Genomic DNA, 27,760 nt, shown 5'->3' on the forward strand with positions numbered 1-27,760 from the left:
AGACTAAACGAACACGGCCAGTGTGTGTTGATAACAGAGACGTGGATGTGTATGAGTTGGTGACTTCAATGCAGGCTTATCACCGTGGCAGCTCAACCCACGGACCAAGACGACAACAATCAGTAAGGCGAGATGATAGCGGCAACAGTTTTTGAAAAGCCGTACCTATGGTCTCAGCATCTTGGGCAAGGACATTTTAACCTGAGAATTAGCACAACGCACGACTTGCAGATAGAAACGTTGGCATCACAGACGGACCGGAGGATTTTGTTGGTTCAACAACCTGTTTTGATCGAAGCTCAGGGTCAAGTTAAGCTTTCGAAGGCTTATAAGTGTTGCATTGCGAAGTTAGATCGCTGCATGGCTCGACGACTTCGAATTGTGACTCGACCATGTCTCTCTGTATGATATAGTACTTGCTATAGCTGCTATCTGGCAAATTAAGGTTATTGAGCTAATTAGGAAGAATAAAAACTGTGTTGTATATCAACAACTAAAAGGCTCTTAAGTAGCATTTCTGGGACTTATAAAGCTATTTTGTATTGTTGTGAGTAAGACAAAATTCAACTTTATTGAGCTATGTCATTAGGATTCCTAAGGGTTGGGAAAAGCTCATAAAAGTGATCATGTTTTAATTTTTAAAAAATCCTAGAACGATGTTTTGCAACTTTTTTTCAGGAAGGCAACCGATATTATCCAACCAGTTTCTATCTACAACGGTACAAGCGGTTATCCTTACCGCAACAAGGCGACAACCTTAGCATTGGAGACTTTATCAGCGCCTGAAGGTTCCCGTAAGGAGGTTCTCGTCTACCTTTAAAGCGTTTCGCTTGCTAAAGGCTCTGACTTTCTTTCGCACCACTGCTACCCAAAAAATTGATGTCATCGAGCGATGTAACGTGCGCGAGTCACCCCCAGTCAGCCAGCTAAATCCGGATCAGTGCCTGAAGCACCGCAAACTAGTTTGTTCCGGTGATCACTTGAAAATCCAACCGGGCCGGGATTACTTGCTTCTGATGACGTTAGCAAAAAATCCCTCAGGTATATCCTCCGTTTATTGGTGTAGGAACATAAACAAGACGAAATGACCTTTAAAAATCTTTAATGGTGCATATCGAATCAATATATGGTAAATTGATTTGCTCCGGTAAACAAAACACTTCTCATCGCTTGTCAATTGCCAAGGGAGAGAAAATAAAAAAAATGCTCGTGAAACTATTCCACCCAAAGAATCGAACTAAAAAAAAATTATCTCGCTAATCATTTCCAATCCACGATTAACTGGATTGTCGTGTTTAGCTTAATTTACACGCCATCCACTCTATCGCTCGGCGATAAGATGAGCAAAGATAGTGAAAAGGGGAAGCAAACTTTACGGAACTGGGCTACCGGGTGCTAATAATGCTTCCCACCGCCGTACGCGTGGGTGATTGATCACCGTCAACTATTATTATAGATAACGATTAGATAAACCACTACAAAGCTTCCCACGATGTTCTCGATTAATGGGCGTTTAAGGTGGATGCGTCTCATAACGAATAATTGCTCGGGGTCGTGTCGTGTGCCACGCAGTATGGGAAAATTGGTAACTTTCCTTTTCATTGCGATTATTTTATGAGGCGGGAATATAAAAAATCTTGCACTTTAATATATCAGAGTAATAGAATAGAAACATGTCGGCAAGGTGATGTAATCGGGAATCAAAATTCGTACCCGTACAGGCGGAATAATGCAAACATCTCCCGTCACGCCATATAATTCGCACTGGGAACTTCGCCCGGGGCGACAAGACGTTGACGCTGGAATCGATCTTACCTTGAAATCAGCACTCAAGTCGCACCCAACGTTTCATACCACCTTTTCTGCTTCGTAAGTGTGATGCAATTTGTTAACTCGTTTTTTTCCCCCGTGCTAACACTTTCCAAACTGGCAAAGACCGGCATGAAACTTGAACACTTTTTTATCTTCTCCCTAACCACGTGTTTTGCACGAAAAGGGCGGAAAAGGTCAGTTTGAAGTGTGCGAATTTTTCAACCGGAACTTCACCAAAAGTGACCAGCAGTTCAGTGTCACACACGAATTCTTAGCTACGCACACAAACAAACAGACACACCGTTGCAAGCGAAAAATGCGCTAATAATTACTTGATCCCCAACACTGACAGGGGACTTGAACGTGCGGACGAGCGGTTCGCAATTTTTGCTATTTAATTTTTTTCCCTTTTTTCCTTTGCTTCTGCTAAACAACCGCTATCGTATTTCGCTTACGGACTGCCTTCGTTTCGCCAGCTGATTCCACGGTACCCGGTAGCAAATGGTACGTCACGGTTTCGCATCGCACACCGGTGCAGCCCGGAACGCTAGAAGCGTGGGGATTTTTTTTTGCTATTTCTTCGCACCCGTGCAATAATTAGTGACCGTTCGGCTAGGCCAGCAACACTTTGACCACTTCACCTTACGGCGCGAATTGACGACAAGCGGACAATTGTTTGTTGTTGGGAAGATGATGCTGGAAGAAAAATGATCCCCAGTGTGTGTGTGTGTGTGTGTAAAGATCTGCACGGAAAATCGACACCGAATGTTCTAGACGGCGCGTGACGGTGTGGCTGAATGCCTTAATTAATTGTTCAGTAATATAATTAACAGGAAGATGCTAACTTTTTAACGAAACATAACTAAAACTCTGTTGCTAAATTAACGCTAAACTAAAGACAAAATCACTCGCATGTATAGCTGGTACGGCGAAATTTTCACTTCAATTACAAAACATGGCGGATGGTGCTGTGGCGTGCAGGCGATGTGCACATTAGCAGCATAAAACCACCGGCACCAACGTTCGACCGAATGCAATACGCACAAAAAAACCACTCTAAAACGTACACATGCACTGTGTGCGGTAACGGATGCCACTGCAAGTGCAAGATCACACTGCCAAAGATGCAAGTAAAGCAGCGGCTAACCAACCGATCGAACCGATCGTATCGAAATGTAACCGACAACTGAAAACATCATCGATCGTACGCGTCGTCCCTAACTCGTTGTGCTGTTCGCTAGGCAAGTGGAAGATTTGATTCATGAAGACGATCGTGCAAGAAGAAGGACCGAGGAAAAGGAAATGAAAAACCAAAAACCAGAAACAAAACAAAAAAAAACGCACATACAACAAAAGCTAACCGGTAAGGGTAAGGGGCTTCCCCTTCGGTGGAAGGTGAGTGTGATGTGGTGCCATCGTAATTATGCGGTTGCGGTTATACCGGTGTGAAAAACGGCAAGGAGACAGACGTCGCTTCCGAAGGTACACGTGAGATGCTCCACTTTGTTCACATTCCACGGTTGGGATGGTACGATCGGAGGGAAAAAAAGGAACAACTAAATGGTTTTTGGGCATGGCGAAAAGGAAAACAAAAATGAAAGGGTAAACGTGCTCCGTCAAAGGGGGTTCACAGAACAACAACAAAAAAATCACGCATTTACGTAGATCGAGAATTATGATCATAATTTGCATTCGTTCACCTTAGCAAAATGTTGTACGTTAAAAAATAAACCCCATTTCGCAATATTATGAAAAGATTCTAAATTATATCTTATATTCTAAAAGGTATAACCTTCTAGAACATAAAAAATTGCAAACCAGAGCACCTTCAAATCAACAAAATATTTCAATTCCCAATTATTTAACTCGTCCCGGATGTGGAAGTGATTACGTTCCACGCAAACACGATACATTTCTTTCCCGAGGAATGTAAAACCGCAACCGCGGTATCGTTTTTAAATTGGGTGTCAGTTTATTAACTCCATGCGGGTTCTCTGTCTGCCCTAGCCTTCCTTTCTTGCGCCACCTAATTACTTCATATATCTCGGTACCTTAACTTTCGACCTGGGATGCTGCGAGTATCTCAGGCACGCGCACACACACACACCATCGATTTACCCCCTTTTTCCCCCTTTCACTATACATACTTATGTGTTTGTGTTTTTGTAGATGTAAATTTAATTAATCGTAAAGAAATAAAGAATTATACTATAGCCACGGACAACATAAACAAAAAAAAGGAAAGCTTTTTGTCCAATAAGTTCTGAGTAATTTTTTTCTTCTTAATTTCTGTTTTGTTATTTAAGGGAGTATGTTTTGTGTGTTTTTTTTTTCAGTGCAACTGCATGTTCAATGTGTCTTAAAATTGTTGTTATAAGATTTGTGTCGTCTTCGCTTTCGATTCGATTCCTTCATTAACGGTGTCTTAAGAGCTATACATTATCCATCGCAATATTCTTCCCACCATACGCAGCTTACGCAGAAGTATTAAACATCATCATCATCACCGTCACCACCACCAACAGGTTAAGCTTACTGTAACTAAACAGAGCTGTTTTTGTTTTCTTAATAATACAGCTAAGTATCCCTTGGGTTGTGCTTCGTTCGCGTCATTTACGCGTGCGACAACAAGACGAATTTAAGCTGAGTACAAAAACATTCCAACCAACTTCCAGCAGCTCATATTAATGGGATTCTTGCAAAATTATTTGATTATCAATTGTCAAATGATTTATTTAACTTGCTTTACATACGATATGAGCAAAACGCGACGTGTTAAACCAAAGAGAACCAAAAGCTACCCTGCTATCAAACATAATATTGCGTGCCTCAGGTCAGTGAGTTAAAATAAGGTAAGATTTGTCATACTATAGTTAAATGTTTCCATCTCACAGGTTCCCGTACGGTGAGATACACAGCGAAATGATACAGACGGATCGAAGTAATGTTGAGTGTATGCAAATGTTCACGATGGAACCGGAAAACCTCACAATCTCGTCGCAAAGTAGCCCATTCGAGGGAGGTTAACGATGATGGATGAGTGATGAAAGTGAGGACATATAAAAATCTCATCTTAAATCAGCCGAAAAAAGACTTCAGTTAAAGTACTTCTTCGGGAATTGGTTGCCTCCCATACCGCTAAGGCTGCCACTGCCGACATTACCGCTACCGGTGCCAAAGTGACGCTGACCGGCAAACAGCTCAATGTACCGGGAGCCCATCTTTTCCTTATCCTTTCGCATCGCTTTGACGGCTTCCTCCTTCGTTTCGAAGTACGCATCCCCTTCGCCTGACGGGCGTTTGCGGCTGTTCAGCTGCACCACACACTTGACCGGCCTTAGCGGCATGAAGAAGTCGTGCATATCCTGCTCATCGCAGCTGAACGGCATACCGCGCATATGCACACAGTACAGGTTCGGTTCGTCGCCCGCAAAATCATTGCTGGCGTAATTGTTCATTGTACCGTAGCTGCTGCCACCACTGTTACCGCCACCGCCCGAACCGTACCCGTAGCTGCTGTTATTATACGATCCCATGTTGGAACTATTGCCGCCTCCCATACCCGACGAGTAGCTGCCGTAGCTGTTGGACATCGGTCCCGACGAACGATAGCTGCCACTGCTGCCGCCACCACGGTCCATGCCCATCATCGATTGCATATCACCGCCGCCGGAATTGCTGCCGGAACCGGAACCATAGGCAGCGCTGGTGCTGTAATTGTTCGCACTGACACTAACGCCGCCACCGCTGTTCATCCCACCACCGGAAGGACTTCCGCTACGTCCCGAACCATAGTTGGTGCCGCCACCTCGATCTACTTGAACGCAAGCAAGGGGAAACAGCGAAACAGATGTGGAAAGTTACCCTTATGTTGATTTGTCATATCTCAGATGCTGCTTGGCGATGAAGGGTAAAGAGTTACTTACTTAGCTGATCCTGCAACAGACGCAAGATGTCGATGTTACCCAAATTGTTGGAAAGCCCCGATCCGGAATTGCCATTGTTTCCTGGCGAGTACATTTGGCCCATATTGTTCGAGCTGGGATTGTATCCACTGCCGCCATTGCCATAACCGCCATTGGAACGATCATTCCAGCCGCCACTCATATTACCTCCAGAGCCCATCGTGTTATCAGAATAATCTGCAAAACAGAGAAAATTTACGTTAGAAACAAAGCGACATACAATGAAACGTCTCCTCTGCTCCACCTGAATGCCTACCTTGACCGTAAACTGGATCGGACATCTGTGAATAGCCTCCACCGCCCGAGCTGCGATCGTTGCGCCCATACGGTGTCATGCGTCGCAAGCGCTTTTCCGCGCGATTCATTTCACGAGTGCTGCTACGGAAAAGCTCGATGTATCTATGTGTTTCGACCCGGTATGGCATTCGTCACCACCGGCGTATGAAGCAAGGAAAGTTTTGAAGTGGGATAGAAACAACACACATTTGAGGTACAAGGAAAGGGTTTTGGGGGGAGAATGGTGGAAGTAAAAGAAATTACAGAGAAATTATTAGCTTAAATTAAAACCGTACATTGTTGTGCGGCCATTTCGTTTTTTTTTGGGGTTTGTTTGTTGCTTCTGTTAATATAAATGTTTTTTTTTATATTTTTTGGGGCTCTTTTAGTTCCATACTTGAGATGCTGTCGTCAAGGTGAATCAATTTGTGGCGGAGGAGTGATGCGCGGCAATACATTGGCCGCGAGCGATCTGTATGTGTGCGGTAATTTCAATTTAACGTATTAATTACAATAATGCAAGCAGACGAAGATTTTACAACAAATGTTCTCACTCTGTACACGAGACATTGGGATTCATCGAACGGTTTTATGGGCAGTACTCGTATCAGTATGCCAGCGTTGTCCTTCGTGAGATTAACAAGGTTTTTAAAACAAACAATATAGCATTAAATTATGTACGTTAGGTACGAGAAGAGTTCATCAGTTTGAGTGATTACTTAATGTTCACAGAGTGTTTAACCATTATCCCGACGAATCCCATTTCTTTTAAACATATTCCACTTTCCACCTTTAATTGAAACCCACGTTTGACTGTGTGAACTCACCATTAGCAACAGCAGCCGAACAAACTGCAAATGCACAGGAGGTAGAGAACACATCAAATACCCAAACCATGGTCTGTTTTGTAGGCACCAGCATGAACCCCGAAGTAAAGGAAACCCAAAACGCAGCCCATATTTTGTAAGCGCATATATAATCCTATCGTTACGTTTCGGTTCCGAAAAATGGCAGCAAAATAATAATGAGCAATTCAAATGCCGAACGACTTAACATGAACTAAATATTTGAAGCTTTTCATAACGGAAAAGTCGTTTCTTTTGATGCGATAAGCAAATCGGAAACGTGTAACTAAATAGCATCCCGAGCATGTTTCAAATTCTAGCAAATAAAACAGAAAAGTTAAGATAAGCAAGAGGTACTTAAAGTTATTGAGGGGTTATCATCCCTAAGCAAAGGAATTTTAACATAAATTGTGTCGAAAACGTAACCTTTCATATCACAAATCGTTTTGTTTGATAGTTGGAAATGCATCTATTGCCCTATAGCCGCGTTTTCAGACCGTCTTATAGTTACGCTAACAGTTTTTGCTGCTTATTTTCAAAAGTTTTTTTTGCTTCAATTTTTAATAAAAAAAAGAGTAACAAGAACGAACCACCCACCTGTTCCCAATCTTCTCTTTGTGCTTTCCCATGGCCGCTTCAGCTTCGGCCTCGGTTGCAAACTCTACAATCGCCTCCCCAGATGCCCGTCCCAGGTTGTCCAGTAGCAAAAGTATCCCATTATAGCCATTCTTAATCGTCAAGCCTGCGGGAGTGTGGTTAGTTTTTTCGTTGATTTTGTTTTTTGTTTGTTTTGGTTTCGATTGTTCATTTTACATCATTTCGATTGTTTTGTGTAAGGATAGAAAGGTTTCGATTTCATGAAAGTGGTGGAAAAAAATACAGGAAACATTTTGGATGGTGAAGCTTCGAATAGGTTTTGGAAAATGTTTCAATTGTGTTGAGAAACTTGAATGAAGGGGTATGGAAAGGACAAAAGATAGATAGAAGGAAATGGAAACTAAGGAACGTATTCTTCACCGATCTACTGACCAGTGTACAATAGAAAAATGCACGCACAATGCGTGTGCAATACCACTACGCAGACTGACCCACACCCATAAACCCATCCGCCTGTTCTCCCGACCGAACTGTTGGCTAGGCGCCTGTGGCTGGAACCTTGCGGTATGACAGCAGGTTGCAGATGGGTGACACACTTATGGGGCACAAGAGGACGGATGCTTTCCCCCGGTCCGTTGCGAGTCGTTGCGGATCGTAACACGGTGCAACGGGGCAAATGTTGGTGGAGGGAACACCTACGGAGAAAGGCAGCGTCGAAGTTTTACACTTACCCTGGAAAAAGGCTTTCACATCGTCCTTCGTGCTGGTCCAGGGTAGACCGCGCAGCTTCACCACCGGACCACCGTCCTCGTCGTCGTCCATCTCCTGCAGCGACATTTCGTACTGTTCCTCGGTGGCGTTGAAGAACTCGATATACCGGTGACCGATCGTTTGCTTGTTCCGAGCGAACGCTTTGTTGCGATCGGCGGTGGATGCGACGCGAATGTACGCTTCGCCGGTTTGTCGCTTGGTCATGGGGTTCACACCAATATGCACCTGCAGTATGTTGACGCCGGGCAGAAAGTTGCGTATCTCGTCCTCGGTGATGCTCCACGGCAAACCACGAAGGCGTATGAACAGCGAAGGGTTGCTTTCATCGCCCGCTACCGAGCCCTGATTTTGGTCGAATCCACTCATGGCGCCACTGCCCAAATCACCGTCACCGTCGCCACCACTATAGCTGCTGCTATCCTGTTGCTGTAGATTAGCGATATCCGTCATATTCAGCTGTGATTGAGGATTGTAAACAAAAAAGATTCAATCGCAAAAAAACGACAAACGACGCTTGCCAAACGAACGAAAGTTGGAGAGAGAGAGAGAGAGCGGGTTCAGAAAAACAAACCACAACCAGCGCCCCTCACGGGCGCAAAAAGTACTTCGAGCGAGCGATAGAGAGCGGCAGCACAAGCCGCTTTCACGTGCTCTTTCGCACCTATTTACAAGCACCAGGTAATCGCGAGGACGCCATATTGGCGCTGGAAAACGAAAGCACCGTGACACGGTGTACTTCAATGCAACTAAACACCAAACTTGGAACTGAAATTCAAACAGTGAAACGCAGTAACCACGGTTCACACTATGCTCTCAACACTGTACACTGGATGTTGAAGGGAATAATCTCGTGCAAATAAGCGATTGAAACAAAGAGCGTTCCTTTTTGCAAGCATCGGTCGTAGCAGTTTGCAGGTTGCAAACGGGTGTGGAGAAAAACATACCGTACTGTACACGATTCGCACTCAATTCGTGGTTCTTCGCAAGCAAAGTTGAGGCTGTAGGTTTGAGGTATGTTTTTCACGAGTTTTCAGGACAACTTTCACTAAATTTCGCACCAAAAACGAGCGGAGACCGTAGTGTGTGTGTCACGCCGTCTTCAAGGTGTGTGAAGAACTGAACTCGATGCAAACGGATGTAAACACAGGTGATCCGAAGTTTGACAGTCGTTCTGTCCGAAGCACGAGTCAAGATGAATAGAAAAGATTTTGAGAGACCTTGGCTGAGAGTGGAAACCGCAAAAGAATAAACCCGAAATTATTACGCTACTGAAAATGGCTTTATTTAATCGAATTCTTACGAAATGCACTAATCTTTGAATATATCTTGCAGCTGGACGGTTTTGCCACTATCCTCCGGTAAGGGCGATGGTTTCGTGCGATCAACTGACGCTGGTTCAGATGGTCGTTTGTCCGCACGCTGCTGTCGCATTTGATCTTCCAGCAAATCTATTGCTGTTTCGTACACTTTCTGTTCGTCTATTGCACCTTGGGTGGACAAGTTCTGATATATTCCAATAAATTGTTGCGTCGGTGTAAGATTGTTGGTATCCAACAAGTTGGTTGCAAACGTAGCTTTGCCGGATTTGTGGAACTTGCTGCAAATCAAACAACCGGTAAGTTTTAGCTGAACTGTACCATTGGTCGCACTCATCACACTTACGCTCGTATTGTATCTTCTTGGTAAAATATTTCTCGTACGGGTACTCTAGGAGCAGGACGATCGTAACGCGGTTCCTCATGGGGTGGGAATGCGGTCACAACATCATACCAGAGCGGTCGCTCATCGAACTTCATTGCACCCGATTTGAGCAGCCCTTGAGTCCTGTAACATATGCATACGTTTAGGGCATATTTTATTCAACGAAAATTAATTTCTTACCTTGTAATGATGGTTCCTATTTTTTCCAACCGGCTGTTGGCCATGGTGATGGATTTGGGTGGTGAATAGCTGCTTCCAATGAGTGTAATTTGTTATGAAACCAAAACACGCCGAAATGTTTAGATTTGTTGACAGTTCCTCACATCAACTGTGGTATTCGCAGTGTTGCCAGATATAGCTACATGTAGAGCTGTAAAATTTAAAAGGATTTCGTTAATTAAAATTTTACGAACTAATTTACATTTTTAATTAATTCCTTACGAAAAAAACTTGAAACAAACTTTGTTTACATAACAATTATGCATTTGATAAATCGATTCAATCAGAACGTTTAATCAGATACAAATTTATCTCCAATAAACGATATTGATTTTTATTACATACTTCACTCAGTAATAATATGTTTTACTTTGATATTTATTTTATTCAATAGCCAATAGATTGATTTGTATTATATGTTGTAGTGAATTGAAAAATATTATTTGTTGAGGAAATGTTATCGAGGAAATGAAATGAATAGCGCATGGCCGATATGAAGGAGGCGCCTGGTACTTTTTAGTGTTCATTGTTTGGATGCAAGATTTTCTCCATAGAATCATATGAATAAAAAGAGCTTGGAAAAAACAAAAAAGCTATTCATGTGGTTGATTCAAGGATGATTCAAGCACCCAAGATAAGACCAGATGAGTCATGATTCTAAATTATTAGAATTATAATAGCCAAATAATAATTCTTCCAGCATTAGTAGCAACCACGAAACGCAATTAAAATATCAAACCATTCATTCGGATTTTGTGGCAGTAATCCATTGCTCTTAAAGCAATTTAGCGCTGCCTCAGATCGAGAGGGAAAGTCGGCTATGTTGGGATACAATGTACACCTCCGTTGATGACTAGAATCGTGCCAGCATAAGAAAAACCACACGCTGATGATTGACACGCCACAACCAACCGAAACCGAACAACGGAACGGTAGACACGGCTTGGCAGACAGAACTCCCCCTCCAAACAAAAAACCAAGGGCGCACAGTTGTATGTGCGCCACCCAACGTCGAATTCATTCATGAAAATGGATGAGCGGCAGCGTAGTAGGACAGACAGCTCGGCTCGTTCCAACCGAAACGGTGAGCATCACACTCGCCACCAGTTGATCCGTGTGTGTGTGTGTGTGGTTCGGTTTTAGTGTTTCCGGAGTGGAAAATGTGGGTTATCATGATGGATGCTATCTAAATTCGGTCCGCTCTCGATGTTTGTGTTTTCCACGCAAAACCGTTTCGCTCACTATCGGGAGAGCAATGGGAAGCGGACTTTTCTCACGGCGCTATTTCGTTCGGGTTGTACAGACTTCTGCTTTCGCGCGACGTTTCATTTCAGTTCACAGTCGACATCCGTGGCTTGCGGTCGTAGTTTGTGTTGTGGAAGCGTTTAAGAGAAACACACAAACGGCACTGGTGTAGGGCAATTCCCCAGCTGGCAGTTCGTATGGATGGAGTGTCGTATAAAGCTTGCGATAGTGAACCACCGGTGAACGGATAGTAAAAAATGGAGCAGAAATTTTATGAGCTGTGTGATTTATTGTGCATCGAAGGGCTTGCTTAACTTTGCAACCTGTTGCACCACTGCTCGGTGTCTGGTGCTTTAAGATGTGCAATTTGCCAAGGGTAACACTTTCCGGAGTGTTGTGCTGAGAGGCTGTTCGAAAGATCATGAACCAATCGGTATCCGTGTATGGTTTTGTTGCTTTTTTATGGGATTCTAAAATTTGTGATGTGATTCCGTGGGTCTGCCGTGTTTGAAAACAAGTGTGAAACAAGTGAAGTGTTGTTGCAGCAAAGTAAGACACGATCATGGTGAGCGAAAACTACACCCAGCTGCTGCTGGACGCGACGAACAGGTTTAACCTGTCCGCGTACAGCACCGCAGCCGGCCCGACCATGTCCCACGAGGAGGATCTGCAGACGGAAATGATCGTATCCACGATAGTGGCGATCTTTTTCGGCTTTATCGGCATTACGGGACTGCTCGGGAATGCGCTGGTCGTGCTCGTCGTGCTGTCGAACCCGCAGATGCGTTCGACGACAAATCTGCTCATCATCAACCTTGCCATTGCGGATCTGCTGTTTGTGGTGTTCTGCATACCGTTCACTGCCACCGACTATGTGCTCGCTTCCTGGCCGTTCGGCGAACTTTGGTGCAAAAGCGTACAGTATCTGATCGTGGTGACGGCACACGCGAGCATCTACACGCTCGTGCTGATGTCGCTGGATCGGTTTCTGGCGGTCGTACATCCGATCGCGAGCATGGTTATACGGACGGAGAAAAACACCGTGCTTGCGATAACGATCCTCTGGGTGTTGATCATCACCACCGGGCTACCCGTATCCTTCGCACATGGAATTGAAGTGAGTTTTTTTCTCTCTCCCTTTTTCCCACTTTCTTTGTTGGTCCTCGCTACTCGAAAAGCCATCATAGAGGGAAGGCACACGAAAAACAATCCGTCCACAAAGCTGCACGAATTAGGTATTTGTGTAGCGTTGAGTGGCAAGATAATGGATGGAATTTTATTGGCCTGTAATTTCATCCTGGTACCGCACGACCGCAACGATAAGAAATGCGTTACAGCCGGATTGTGGCTAGTGGTTGTATTGATAAGAACGCGGATGGAACCGAGCAACCGGGTGTAAGAGCAACGAAACCGACAGCCACCGATCGGATCAACGTAAATCGATACCGTCAGCTCGCGTGCCAATTGCTATTGTACTGGTCGATGAATACGTACCGTCAACGATATGGTTCGTGAGGGTAAATTTTGTTTTTTTTTTCGTGGTTTTATTTTATTTTGTTTTTTGTTTTTTTTTTTTCGTGTTTCACGCTTGTGGTTACCAACCCATACAATACTTTTTTCCAGTGTATGTCGACATATTCGATGCGATGACGATGATGGAATGTGTCTCATCTTCTGTTCGGTGGTAGAGTTTGTTTTGTGTTTTATTTCCCATGCTCATGTCCTCATGCTGCCATCCATTAATACGTCCGGAAACAAGCGTACGGCCACCCCAGTCGTAGATAAATAAGACGGGATGCACTAAAGCCGCGGTACGGTTTCGATGGTTTCGGTCGTGTGCCATCTGTGCCACAAATGCGTTTTTTGGGGGTTGTTTGGAGGCTGCAATAAACCAACCATTGATTAGAAACGGGACGGTACCGAAATGGGTAACGACTACGGAAGAAGGATGTCAGAGGCTTATGAGTGCTATCTGCCAACCTGGAAAACAGCAACAGTGTTTGTCTGGTTCGGGTCACCAAATTGGTTGTACTGCCCATTTTATTTTATTACGTACAGTTTGTGGCGGAAAGATGCTTTATTAAAGGACCTTTAACGCTCGGACAGGCATAGTTATTACGATGTGGTTAATGTTTTCATTTATTTCTGTACATGGACATCCATAAACAAAAACATAAGTTTAGAGATTTAGCATCGCGATAGCCACGAAAGCTTGTTTTTGTTGAAAATGAAATATAATATTTATCATGTTTACTGTTTGCACCAAAAACCAAACAATGTTCGACGTGACGCAAAATTAATCCATTCCATTGCATGGCGAACAAATGTAATCGATTCAGGGGTTTATATTTCATTACCCGTGTTATGTTTCGATCAGTACCGTGCATGGTGTGTTATGGTGTGTTATAAATTGTATTATCAGAAAACAAACTTCACACTGACCTTGTCACTGCAATCGGATCGGCATTAATGCGTTGGTATGTTAATTAGCTGCTTAAATATGTATGCAATTTCCGTTTGTTAGCCGAATGCGTGCGTGTGATGAAAACTGTTGTTCGAATTATGCATAATTAAAACGGTAAATTGAGTCAACCGATTGTATCGATTTCATTAAGTAGTGTTCAATTTGTATGTAGTGTTTTTCATTAGAAAGGAAAAACTAAATTAATGTTGTTTTTTACACAGCACGTTTGCGGTTTGTGGGTTTGTGATAGTTTGCTGATATAAATGTGTTATTCACTAAGATAATTTACATGGATGTTTTCAAAGATTCTAAAATAAAAACAGAAAAGATAACACAGATTGGTGTAAATTTTATGAATCTTTATTGGAATAGAAGAGCAATCACCAGGAGATCCACAACTAAAACTATTATTAAATTACGGGTGACTAGCAGATAAACACCCAAAACAACAAAGATCTAGAGTTACGTGTTAATTGCAAAGATCTAAGGCGAAGACCACCAAGGATTTCCCTCAGAAAGATGATCTCGCTCAACTCATCTTTCACACTCCTACGTAGGGAATGTTTCTGAGAAGATCAACCACATGACAAAATATCTTTTGTCAAACTTTCAAATGCCGATAAGCTCTGATGGTTGTTTGAATCATTTTAAAATTTCGTTGAGAATTTTACCCTCTCTGGAGTCAAATGTCAGCTCCGACAAATGTGAAGATGTTGAGAAACGTGTAAGGGTGTTGGCGCCTAAATATAACGACCTGAGAAAATTTCTGTAAAGCTAAAAACAACGCCTTTCGTGATGGACGGAACAAGATTTATATAGAACGCTTTACAGCTCCAGTATGCTTCTCTGAATCTGGGACTATTAACGATTCTAGCCCTCTTAGTCGAGTCCGTGAAGAAGATGTTCAGAAGAATTTACTTGTCTGTTGGTGGGTGTATACGCTCTCCAATGTTTTCCCTACAGACTTCACTTAACGACCTAGCCCGAAACGCCCTTTTAGATTATCATACGGAGACGGTTTAGGCCTAGAGTCTGAGGACCGAGCTGAAAGTGGTTTTAGTGTAATATCCATATACAATTATGCTACTGACTGTTACAAATAAGACATTCAATTAGTGAATAATTTCTTCTTAAAAGCTGCTTTTACTTTTGAACACTGTTCTGTGGAAGCCATCGCTTGCACTTGATGTTCGTAATGATCGTTTGGGTAATGGAATTAAAATAAACTCACAAGGGAAAAAATCTCCGTCAGCTTGCTCCACTTGCGTATAATATTCAATCCATTTCTGTACGCAAACGTAAGCCGACTTGCAACGGTAAGACACCGAATTCCATACAAAACGTTCCTACGCTTCTACGCGCGGAAAGAATCGAACGGCGAATGGAGATTTTTATCTGCAAGCAATTGAATCAATTCGTCACTTAACATGGTACACATTTTTGCCCGAACGATGTATAAAAGTAGAAACATTCGTGTGTCCTTTCCTGCGCCTTATTTATTTCATTTCTTTTTCTAATGATGCCCTCACTGCTGCACAACGCAACGGCACGGTCTTTCCTTGGTTAATGGTAGTCGTTTGCTTTTAACTCGAGTGTGTCATCAAGGTTGTGTTGTGTTTTCCTTTTTTGTCTGGTTCTTTCTTCTCCCGCAGCACGTGTATGCAGCTATCCCGGCCCGCGAGTTAAGCATCGGATGTGGGCTGTTGCTACTGCTGTTTAATTTTGTTACGTAGTCCAAACGAATTTTCTGTCGCAGCCGAAAAATAATGTTGTACACGCGCCACATTCGAGTTCGGGTGCGCGAGATCAAAGGCTATGCGGTGTTACCCGGATACGGGACGGTGGCAAGATGACTGTCAAGGGCACATCGTATCGTCTAGAGAATTTTCCCAGGACAGCGGCAACCCAATTAGTTCGTGCTCGCTGCCAGGATGGGGGACGCTGGGTCGTGTGAAGGGTGAAATGGTGAAGAACGCCAGAAAGCTAGCGTTGTGAATTGTGTAGGATTTTGGAGCTAGAACCGTGAAGTTAACCATCTCGCACAGAGGGCGCTATTTTTAATTCAATTCGTCCTTATCGATCTGCTGTATCCGGTGATGAGTTGTGCATGAATTATATTGAATTTCATACATGATGTGCTGTTTCCATTTGTCTGCTAGTCAGCGGCGCCCCGAACTCGCCCCGCAACAAGTACGTGAATGGAGCGAAACAAAAATGTTGACATTTGCTTTTTGCAGTCGACGAAGCGTGAACACACCTGAAGCGCCATAGGTAATTGAGTTGCTTCTCCAATGGCAATGGTGGCATCATTCTCTCAAGTGTTAATGAGATTTTGTTTGACTAGTCGAAAGCACACTGCATTGTCGCAAATGGAGAAGCAAAGAGAATTTAAAAAAAAAAACACTCACGCACACACCTTCCGAACTGAAAAACACTACAAACATGGATGCAAATGAGTGGAAATGCATTGTGGCACTATTCAATTCAATCAGTTCCATCAACGGTGATAGGGTATTGGAAATTGCATTAACCGAATTGCATTCCATTGCCCATGTTGTCTGCTGCCTGCCGAGGGAAATAGTGCCGAGGGAATACATCAACTTGAAGAGTGCAATGCCTGGAGTGTGAAGTGTAATTTCCATGCAGAGCCTGGTTCGGGTTCAGGGTGTTTTGCTTCTAAATAAACAAAAGTGCGCACTTGAAGAAAAACATCCTGCAAGGCAAACAGCAGGTGGTGTGTACCGTTTGTTTTGCTGCATCAACAACAGTTTCCCTCACATTGGGCCCGTGGAAGGACTCTGTGTGGAGACTTGATAAACAATGCGATTTTAACATTTCTTGTGTGATTGACGAATGTATGCAATTTATCTAATAGCTTCGGTCGTCCAGTGTGCAGTATAATATGGAATATGGGTAAAATACAATATTTATTGCATATTTGTAGAAGAAACTATTTCTGGTTCCAGGTGTAGATTGCACCTGAAGGAATTTTCTTTGGGGAAATGCCGATGGATTTGGTATGAATGTGTGCAATCTTTCAGTGGAAAGAAATTGTTTTCGCTGACCATTGACTACCAAAAAATGAGGATCTCTCAATATCGGGCATTCGATGCCCATCCTTACCATCCTTTTCTGTGCCTGCCTTTTCCGGCTTTCCAGGACTTTCAGGGGCGTAGCTAACGGTGCCAGTCACAAAAATATATTAAACATGAATTTATCCAGAATTTGATTTTGAAGATATCAACCATACATCTAAGAGTCTCAGAAAATCCTAGCTTCTCAGGAAAAATAATTCCTTAGTTTCTTCTGGAGTCGTAGAATGTCCGGAATTTCAGAGTTTCAGCTGTCGTTTGACCTGGTAATGGTTTATAATAATACAATTTTACCTCTTGATTTTAAGCTAAGCTCATTTTAAGCTTTTGAATTTGTCCGGAAGATTTTCAGCTTTTCATTGTGCTGAAGTCATTCAGCTGATTTAAAATGCTCCAATCTCTTGGTGATCGACGAGACTGTTATTTTGTTATGAATGTTGATGTCTATTTCTAGGTTTGGAATCCTTTAAAGATCATTGTAGTTAATATTTTATTAACATCTTCGATTGTATTCAGTTTCATTTAATATTCTCTTTTACTTCCACCGTAACCATATTCTTTTGATGATATTATTCTGCAGTATTACCTAAGTTTATCTGAGACTAAGTTTATTTCGTTCTTTCTAAAAATAAACATTCTCCATAAGATTATACAATTAATATTCTTTGTTTCTTCTCGCTCTATTTGTACAAAACACACTTTTTGTAGCATACAATGTTATACCTTTTAGCTTATTAAAACTGTAATATTTAATGATCATTATGACAATCCGTCAAATTAGATTTTTAATATTTTTCAGCCTTCCAAAATGTATCAATCATCTTTCAATCCTAATAGTTCCACCTAGAATTCTTTCCCTCTGTTGTACGGCTATTGAACATGACCATAATTTGATTTCCTTCGCCGGAACAGCTTATTGAGCTTGGTTTGATGAAATTATGTTGACATTTTGCTGGTACCAATCACTCATAATTAACATAATCCACCTTCACCCTGCGACCGGTACACGGTGCTCCAATATTGGCTGGAAGAAAATTTAAAATTATCAAAAACCCGGAACGGTTCGAGATCAGTACGTCAGTATAACGTCACGTCCACGTCCACGAGCGTCGCAGGTGATAGGCAACAAGCAAACATGACAAATGCAAAAGCTCTGTTGAGTCCATTTTTAAGCAAGCGGACAACGTCCCAGCATTAAGTTGTGGCAATGTAGACAACCTGTACTGAGCGGTGTTGCTCAACACGAATACTAATTAGCTGTCCATTTGCGGAATTTTCCAACCCACGACAACTGTGTCCGACGATCGCACAAGCAGACAAAATGGCTTTATTTGGTGTTTCGGAAGAAACACAGAAAGTGCGTGCCGAGAAGAACTGGCAATGTCTATTTAAATAGCACGATTTGGTTCATTTTCTTTCCTGCAAATGTTAATTACCGCTGGCACGATGGTCGGCTCAAGTGAGCGTGGCGGTTATAATCAGATTTTAATGGCTTTTCCGATGGAATCTGCTTTCAGATCAAAGCTAATTGTTCGTTTAGTTTGCGCTTCGATGGTAGCAAAGGCTTAACGGATGGTGGACGGACATCGGAACGCAGGGATAGCAATGGGCAGATGGGCCATTCCTTATCGCTTAACCTCAGCTAACCGAGCCGGTGTCGAGGTCGAGCAGTTCGCAAAGAATGTTGAATGATAATTAAACTTGAAAAATGTCAACGTGGCGTTCAATCGGGCGCAAAACGTCCAAAGACATTTACCATAAGCAATTTGCTGAATGGCTCGTCAAAAGTATGGTATTGTGTGCGTTTGTCCGCAAGTTTACGGAATCGCATAATGGAAGGCTAAATGTCCAACGCTGTCTTTATGGATCGCAACTTCTTTATCTTAATTGTATATGTCAAAGTTTTTGATAAAAATTATTTAGAGCATATCGATTAAATCCAAATAGGGTATTTTTATATGAAGAATACGTACGTTAAAAATTTATAATTTGGTTGAATGTTTCATATATTTTTCCAATTATTTTCTAGCAACAGCTTTATTCGTACTGTAACCTGCTTAACTTGCAAATCGAAATCCCCTATTCAAAAACTTTGCAAGCAGCTTGTTTAAAAAGCAAAAAACAGAAACAAAACGAACGGAAAATGTCACAATAATATGAAATTATCTCGCTAACGCCTACATACATACATCATTGCCCTTGTGCACGGTGGTTCACATGAATAGTGCCGCACAGGAAGGGCGAAAGAATCGGAAGTACTTTTGATCGCATTAAAAACGTTCCATAGCGGCAAATTCGTCAGGCTTTTCAGTGGCGGAAGGTTCGTCTAAATTATAATACTTTACAAAATCCGCCTAGACCTTTTTGGGGAAGGCTATCACGGAGTTCACGGTCGGAGCGTATCTCACCTCTGAACCTCCTCATTTCTACATCTTTCTAATTTCTACGTTCCTATTCAACGACTCGATGTGGCTTCTTCGTTCTTTAGGAGCTTTTTGGAGCTTTATTATTTTTTCTCTTCTTCTCTCAATAGTCTGAATTGTTATGAGCCCTATATTTATATCATTCACCAACAGGGATGGTAGTTTTTTTCTTATTCCTCTTTTCTTCAGACGTTATGCCCAGATACAGAGTGAAAAACTTCCAGTAGAAACAAAATGATAATAATAAAATGTACAACTCTCGGCCGTTCGTTCAGGGCTGCCCTTGCTCTACTGTAACTTTGCTTTTGCTGCCCTAATGCCTTCCGGCTTCAGGATGTGCCATATTCCGGGGCCGTTCGTCCGTTTTACATTTTTCCCCCCGAATGTGTACTGGTACCGAGAAGTGACCCAGCACAAAACGTGTCTCCTTGGTACGCGAGCAAATCTTGTCAATAGCAGTTCTCCCTGTCGCGAATATCTTGTGCTGGGTATGTTTACCCTCACTTGCGTCAAGCTTCCTCACTCAAGGAGAAAAAAAGAAAGACAAAGTGACCAAAAATCGTAAATTCAACGAAATGCTAGGTACATGTAGCAGATACGAAGCTGTATCTGTCTGTCCATGGTGAAGCTTCCAATTATTCCGCTCACATTTTGTGCAAAAATTTTCTCCACCACTCGCGCATTTGACCTTCGGTGGCTATAATCTAAGTCCCTCCGCCTCCTTCCCATCATTCCATTCTTCTCCATTCACTACCTCAATGACGTAGGAGACAAGGAAAAAAAAGCTGTTCATGAGGAGCAAAAGTTTGAATTAATTTTCGCAGCATGCCTTACGATTAGCTGCGGGTATGCGAATGAGCTTGTTTATTTATATATTTTTTTATTAATAACGATCAACCTTTCAGAATTTGGTGGGGTCTTTCCTTTCGGCGGGGGGAGGGCCTGCTTTCCGGAGCTGGTTTCGGAGTTGGTTGAGATAAAGTAAGAAAAGATTCACTGAAATATATTACCGAACAGTAGCTGTTGATAATGGCCAGTTTCCTGTTTCCAGGGCACACAATTAATGCAAGACAGGCAAAAGAAACTTAAACACACTCGGTACACTAGAAGCAATCTGGCTAAAACATGTTTCTTGTGTTTTTTTTTGTTTCGCAGCCAAAAACCGGAAGCTGGGAAACTTGTCGAATAATTAGCTGTTCTTACATCGTTTGCTGGACTTTGTGCTTCGGCTGTCATCTTGCTTCGCTTCTTGTTGCTTGATTTTGTGAATTCTCATTTCGGGATGCCGTGTACCATTTTAGCCGGATGTTTATCTTTCCCCGGTTTGGTGGCCAAAATGGGGTGGATGGGCCAGGTTGTTTGGGGGTAGGTTAAATTATCTTGGCGTCGACAACTGGACAAACTTCACCCATGTCCGTAGGGCCAAAATCGGTTTGCACGAGCGGAGGAAATCATTATTCTTGCTCTGTTGCCTTTCGAGTTGTTAGGAATCAAGTTCTTCTGTTGGGTAATTTCCGTTTCGAAAATGTAGATGAGGATACCGCTCGCGATGGGATCGGGTGCGAAGTAGTGGTTCGTACGCGTAGTCGATCCGGTACGACTATAATGAAATAATAATTCTTAATTCATCTTGACGAACTCGCTCTATCGGTTGGACGGTTTAGGTTGAATGCATCGTTTCGAACCGGGGGACGATAAATTAGCAAACACGCTGATGGTGTTATCGAAGAGCCAAGAATTCATCTCACTATCAGATGATGATTTTCATGCATCATCATGTTGCGTCTGGAGAGCTACATGGGATCAGAGACTAAGAAGCTTGTTAGCTTCTGTCCGTACGTAAGGAAATCGATACTTTTGTACATCTTCTCAGCTGGACACCTCCGCCGGAATGATGGCTCAATTTCTGGTCTCAATATCCTTCCAACCTTCATTCCGAGACATATGCGTGCGTATGTGGCAAATTCGCAGTTAGTTCGGTGCCTTGGGCTTGAGCTGTTTCGCCAAAATTCACCAACTCCGTCTCGTGCGTCTGTCCTTCCCGTGTTTCCCTTCACCGGTTTGATATGTATGCTTAGACAAGAGCAAATAATTTAATCAGCTTTACCAAGTGTATGGATCCGTTCACTTTTCGACCGGAGTGAGTTATTATTTGCTCAGCATCCATAAATCTCCATTATTGCCGACGCTGGTTGTTTCGGGCGTTTGCCACAGTTAGTTTTCTAATCGGTGTGATTTATTCGTTTTGTCCATTGCATCTGACATCGGGGGGGGGGGGGGGGGGGGGGGGGAAGGTGGTTTAGGAAGGTGGAGAAGGAGTGCGTTTGGTGAGATGTTTGCTGAATCCGGAAATTGGGCCATTTTTGAGCGGTGGCAACGTTTGATCGGAGAGATAGGGTTTTAGTACTTTTCCTGCAGATAAACAAAACAATAACCACTTTCAATCAATCACCGGGTTGATCGTTGTTGTGAGGAACTGCGGTATGTAGAAGTGGATATTTATTTTCCAGAGAGTATTAAAAAAAGGTTGATTGTAATATAAATGTTACAAAAAAAGAGTTCATAGTTACTTGTCCTTTAAAAAAAAAATAAACATTTTTTTTCCTCTACTGATTCTAAGTAAACGGCATATTATGCTTTTAATTAAGCATCAACCATTACCATAGTAATAAAGTGAAATGGTGAAATTTAGCAAATCAGCGCAAACACAAAAAAAATGGTTGTTTTGTGTTTTATTTTTCAGCTTCATTTAAATTTATTACAAACATTCATTTCAAACCGATCCTCCCTCGCACGAAAGAATGGTTGCCTGGAAATGTAACCTGATATTTTAGTTTTTGGGATCTTTGGGATCTTGTTTTTTTTGGCCATTCTATCCCACTGTTGAACTTCATTTCCATACCAACCAATTCATCCGGCCCTAAGGCGAAGGCCTTCTGGATGGTCAGAGATTTGTTACAGCAAAAGCGTCGAGAGCAACAACAACAAAAAAACGTAAAAATCTGTCCCTTGATAATGTTGTTAATAGTTGACGCATTTTTTATGTCTCCTCCACAGGCGTTTGATACTGTGAAAGGCATACCATGCAGACTGGTTGGTTGGAAAAGCAAGATAAAAAAAGGGACCCAAAAACCATGTCGTATCTTTTCGTCGAATGATCTAAAACGAGCCGGTAAAGTGTTCTGAAGTGCCACCGAATGTTTTGCTGTAAATGAAGAGATGAAGAGTTTTCAAGCGGGGTTGAGTTTTACTTTTTTTTAAAGTTACTGTTGTCGTTTGGGTTGGTCTCTCCACTCTATCGGATGCATAAATTTTGTCGAGTGTAAACGGTATCGAACCGAACCGGAACGGGGTCGCCGGAGCAGAAGTGTGAGGTGTAGTCGGATTAACCTAATTTTTGTGCTGGTGTCGGTTTCGGAAGTCGCAAAGGTTTGTGTGTTTCGCCTTCGCTCAAATTGGCCAATTGGGAACCGTAATCGGGCCGTAATCAGCATAACACCGAAACTACCTTACCAAAGGTGGCATTCTCGTTTGGAGAGGAGTTGTGCGCTTTTCCTGAGAACCGCGGTTTTGGTTTGTTTGTTTTTTGTTCTCCACACGAATGTTTAATTTTCACGTGATGATTGTGCTCCTCTGCGTTAGGCTTTAATCTAAGGTTAATTTAAATACTCTAAATTAGATGCCTATGTAACACTTATATGACGCAGTTAACCGTAAAGTTTAATTTTAATAACTGAATTTAATTTCAAGTAAACCGTCATGACTAAAATGCTAGATAAAATTCTCAACCAGGGGCGTGTCATATTTGCTGGTTTGAATCATACATTAAAAACCTCAGGATGGAAAAGTTTGAGAGCAGTTCGGTCCTACTATGAGTAGATATATCTACCTATAAAGTCTGGAGCTGCCGAATTCTGGTATTGATAACATCTGCAATAGGGGCTCTTAGGTTCTCATTATTTCTATTGAGGAGTTATAGAACAGACATTCTGATAACTTATAATTACGCACTTTTGGAAGAAATGTGTAGCGTTTTGCTTGGGTCCACATCAAGCTAATTATTTTTTGGTGCTGCCCGAATGACTTGGCTAGACTTAACGTAAAGTGTTGATATATGTTTTCATTGAAAAACATTTAAACTCAAAAAATGACTCTTCAGAGTTGCTGTCGAGAGTTCTAGATTGGATAGAGTTTTATGTTAGTTAGTTGTTAAATCATTGAATCAACAGTTTAGTTAATTTAAACCACTACTGGTTGACTGTTAATAGAAGAACTGTTAGTCCAGTGAAATAGGAGACCCGACGTAGTCAAGAAGTTAATTCAAACTGAACCTGCTGTTGATTCAAACAAAATCGACTACACTATTTGATCTGCTCGTCAAATATAGGCCCCAGTAAGTAAGAGAAGGAAACATTTTTTTAAAGCTACAAATATTTGCTTTTTGTTTAGCGATGTATTTCCAAACTGTCTGATGTAAATGTCGAATACTCTACACACACAAGATTGTTGCTGCTCTCAGCAGAAGAGATCATTCCTGGTAATGTTGTTGCCGGTAGCATTGGATATTTTGTGTACTGATTACTTTTGCTCGCTACACCACACATAAACTCACCAGGGAGAAATCAGATGTTCCAATCGTCCATTCGTTGTGTGTGTGGCGTAACAGAAATTGTATTTGTTTTTCGGATTTGGCCCCTTTTGTTTGTACTGCCTGTCATGTTGCTTTAAAGCACGGTACGTGCGTGGTAAGCACACTGTTTTGCTGTTTTGTGCCGACGCTGGCAAAGTGTTGGAAGTGCTTTGATGTGAATTAATTTCGATTACTAGCGACGCCACCGTTTGCCACGTTCTAAGAACTGTTCGTACTGCCAAGTGTCGGGAACACATTAGACTTGGATTAGAGGCGGCAAGCGATGGTGCGAGTTGGTGAAGCAATAATGAAAATGCCTTTGGCGTTATTGTTATACAAAATTGAATTTACTTCCAGCGTAAATTGGGGATGGTTTGGAAGAAAGAAGAAGGCACACCATGTTCCCAACACGATAGGTGCAAAACATAAAATTGCTATCGAAAACGCGCCCTGATGAAGGCGATAAAAAGATACAGCAGTCAGCAAGTTTCCACAAATGGGGAAGCATTTTTTCATCTTCATACAACACACCGTATACCGTAACCATTCTTTTCACCTATTTGGTTCACGATCCGACAAGCTAGAGCGGTTAATATAGAAGCTCTTATTTTAATTAAACTCTTGCGATTGATATGGTGCACAAAAACTTTTTCGCCCCAACAAAGCAGCATCGCTTGCCGGTTGATGTGGTGCTATCATAACGCGAGTGCCGTAAAATATTCAATCTTACACACGCACATCTCAGGTCTCCCCATACTGCCACTGCTTGGTTGTGTGGATTTTTCTTACCCATTGCTTTCCTGCTAAACGAGATTGTGGGCGGGATAGTGATCAACCGGTCGGGCTTCACAAGAGTATGCGATTATTGCTGGTGTCTTAAAGCGTGGCCGTAAATCATGGTGGGCTTAGGTGCAGTGAATCTGTGATGGTGTTCGTATAAAAGAAGTCCTTCCTTTTTTGTCTCGCTCTGGTGAGGTGGCACGACCGGGTCATCATCTTTGGGTATGTGTTTTTGCATGAAAGTATGATAAAACTTAACACTTAGGAAACGATGCGATGTTGGTTTTATGATGCATGTCTCATCATCGATCATGGTGTGAATGGAAGAATTGTGAAGAAGAAGAGATTGTTTAATTACGCAAAATTATATCCATCGTTACGAGTGAGCTTTGTGAGGGTGCTTATCGCAACAATGAGTTTCCAGTTCTGCGTGAATAAATGCACGCCCACCAGATCGTCGGGATCGTAAGGCGGGTGTGAAGAAAATTTATGTACTCGTCTGCACGTGTCATTCGTATCCATACATTGCAAAAACGCAACTACTACAGCCATAATGCTATTCGTTAGCAACACAAAATGGTGACAAGCAAATTGAATGACACCCACTGACGAAGCCCTGTACACTAGTGATGGTTTGCTGATCGTCAACATATTGCTTAACCGTTTTTCAATTTTCAACGTCCCAGTCCCGTTTTGTACATCCGATCGGACAAATATACTTCTTCAGCCGGATGAAGAAGCTTGTTGATTTATGAAGTGACACAGTACGGAACAATCGGGCTTGGAGGAAGGCGACTGTTGGCAGAAACCTTCCCAGAACGTGACCTCGAACCGGTAGACGAAACTTTGAACGGTAACTTTTTACGGTAGCGAATCCGATAATGATTTCTAGACGCTTGACGTCATCGTTGCCACGACGGACAAGAAGTAAACAGGGCGGTGCAGTTCCGTGCAGAAAGTTCGCTTTTAAAGTTCGCGCACTTATTTCCGCAACGGTTCGTGGAGCGATGGAGTAAATTGAAATATTTTCTTTCAATACCTTTTCCGGAAAGTGTCAAACTCGCTTACTGAACGTGAAGAACGTGAAGCGTGCTAGAAGACGTCGAAAATATCTACAGCTTCCGCAGGGATTATTTATTCCTGCTGCGATAAACCCGTCACGATGGGGGTAAAAAATTAAAAATTGAACTAAAGCTGCGAATTCCCAACCAGCCCAGCCGGATTGTGTGCATTATTAATGGCTACCAAAAAGAGAGCAAAAAAAAAAATCCCACACAGAACCGGATGATAAAGTTTCCGTCATATTGAACTGCGAAATGGCGGCATCGGGACCGTATTGATGGTTGAGTTTTTCTCCCCCCCTTTTTATGCTCACTTTGTACCACGCTGTTAAAAAGCATTTTGTCCATTCCATTTTCAAACTTTTCTATTTTGACGCTAACACATTCTGAAGTTATCACAGGATGCAGCATTCCAAACAGGACCGGGTTTACGGGTTTTGAAAACATTAAGAAAGCAAATATTTGTTAGAAATGCTCTTTTTTCTCTGAATGGGTGAACATGTTTGATGAAAATGGATAGTTGTTTTCACTGAAATGTGCTTACGCTTTTGATGAGACGGCGGACAAACATACGAAAGATTTTCGGTAGATAATAAGCCTTAAAAAATCGTTCACAATCGATCGGTCATCAATCATTTGATGGTGAAAAAGCAAAAAAGCAACTTTTTTCTGCTATAAACGTAAACTGATCTGGTGGGAAAAGGTGCAAAATGGACGATGTACATAGCCGCTGATAATGAGTTTTTCGATAAGCTTACGTGTGTTTCGGCTGAAGTTCGTTTCATTGATGAATGAGCATGAGCGTACGAAAATATTTTATATTTAATATTTTGTTTTATTTTGCTACCAAACATTTATCCTTTCTTTATATCTTATTATTTATTTAAAGGTAAGCAATTTAAAAATTAATTTTGTTACCAAGATAAAAGCGATTCAAATATATGTATGTTTACAACAGAGATACATTGAGAATTATTTTTACGGTAATAATAATTGCTAAGTCTATGAACCATGGACAAAATTTGAATTGTTTGATGAAAATAAACGTAAATTTGCGTAACAGATTGTTTGTCGACACGACTTCCCACCCAGCACGATACCAGGAAGTTCCTTTGGCAAGCGAACGGTTACATCAGACAACATATGCTATTTTGGATGCTTTCTGCTACATTTTTTCTACGAGTCCTTCCTTGCGCGCTTCGATAACTAGATTCACACGGCGTCCGTGACCCAGTGCGAGTTGATGAAGTTTTACACTTTCCTGTGCTGTAGCTCAGGAAGCACCAGCGAGTATCCGTGCATGTGCGTGTGAATCCTGTTGCAACTAAGCCCCGTCGGCGGACGGGAGACTACCGAAGGGTGTGGCAATGATGATGGGCGTGCGAGTAATCAGACACCCTCACCCGGGATCATGGGAATGGGTGTGCCGGGTTAGAGTGCACACGTTCGTGCCACCGTCGATAAGACCGTCAATGGGGCGGAAGAAGATATGTAGCTTCGATGAGATCCCTCGGTCCGGTCGTACGGTTTGGATCGTCGTTCAACGAGGAAGTATGAAATAAGGTCAACAAAGCGGATGTAGGGAAAGGATATAGTGATGGTTGCAGTTTTTGTTGTTGTTGCTGTTGAAAGGAAGAGCTTTCATTCCTTATTTGTGCATATTCGTGCAGAAAAGTGTGGAACAGCATGCGCCCAAGCGATTGTAACGATTTTGGGTGGGATACAAGTGTTTGAAATTTGTGACTCTATTTGTAACGTTCGGGGGAAAAATCTTCTTTTTTTGCAATCATTAGTCTACTTTTGAGAATGCATTCAGCTTTCAATCGATATTTTGTTCAATTTTAAGTACTAGCATGTTGTCAGAAGGATGGCCATGTTG

General features: G+C 42.2%; 4 protein-coding genes across 6 annotated transcripts in view; 1 reads left to right on the forward strand and 3 right to left on the reverse strand.

The window, feature by feature from the left end:
- Positions 1-3,195, reverse strand: part of LOC125764677 (chloride channel protein 2) — a 27,836-nt gene extending 24,641 nt beyond the window's left edge. The window contains exon 1 of the mRNA XM_049429153.1: positions 1,816-3,195. The gene's annotated coding sequence lies outside the window, so the exon portion shown is untranslated. The remainder of the gene's footprint in view (positions 1-1,815) is intronic.
- Positions 3,196-3,761: 566 nt separating this feature from the next.
- On the reverse strand, positions 3,762-9,377 carry LOC125764697 (heterogeneous nuclear ribonucleoprotein H3). Of its 3 annotated transcripts, none has more exons than XM_049429207.1 (6): positions 9,211-9,377; positions 8,227-8,692; positions 7,496-7,640; positions 6,034-6,176; positions 5,739-5,954; positions 3,762-5,629 (listed from the first exon to the last, which is right to left on the reverse strand). In XM_049429207.1, exons 2-6 carry the CDS (start codon positions 8,630-8,632, stop codon positions 4,908-4,910), a joined length of 1,632 nt encoding a protein of 543 aa, XP_049285164.1. In that variant the 5' UTR covers positions 8,633-8,692; positions 9,211-9,377; the 3' UTR covers positions 3,762-4,907. The 3 variants fall into 3 exon arrangements, with proteins under 3 accessions (XP_049285164.1, XP_049285163.1, XP_049285162.1); XM_049429206.1 differs by having other exon boundaries at positions 3,762-5,626; positions 8,227-8,722; XM_049429205.1 differs by having other exon boundaries at positions 8,227-8,722.
- Positions 9,378-9,523: 146 nt separating this feature from the next.
- LOC125764761 (probable 28S ribosomal protein S23, mitochondrial) lies at positions 9,524-10,281 on the reverse strand. Its single transcript, XM_049429341.1, has 3 exons — positions 10,148-10,281; positions 9,929-10,090; positions 9,524-9,863 (listed from the first exon to the last, which is right to left on the reverse strand). Exons 1-3 carry the CDS (start codon positions 10,189-10,191, stop codon positions 9,575-9,577), a joined length of 495 nt encoding a protein of 164 aa, XP_049285298.1. The 5' UTR covers positions 10,192-10,281; the 3' UTR covers positions 9,524-9,574.
- Positions 10,282-10,800: 519 nt separating this feature from the next.
- Positions 10,801-27,760, forward strand: part of LOC125764738 (allatostatin-A receptor-like) — a 63,789-nt gene continuing 46,829 nt past the window's right edge. Inside the window, exon 1 of the mRNA XM_049429303.1 lies at positions 10,801-12,548. Within this exon, the coding sequence (XP_049285260.1) occupies positions 11,994-12,548 (555 nt within the window). The 5' untranslated portion in view covers positions 10,801-11,993. The remainder of the gene's footprint in view (positions 12,549-27,760) is intronic.

Source organism: Anopheles funestus, chromosome 2RL, assembly GCF_943734845.2.
Source record: "Anopheles funestus chromosome 2RL, idAnoFuneDA-416_04, whole genome shotgun sequence".
NCBI classification, from domain to species: Eukaryota; Metazoa; Arthropoda; class Insecta; order Diptera; family Culicidae; genus Anopheles; species Anopheles funestus.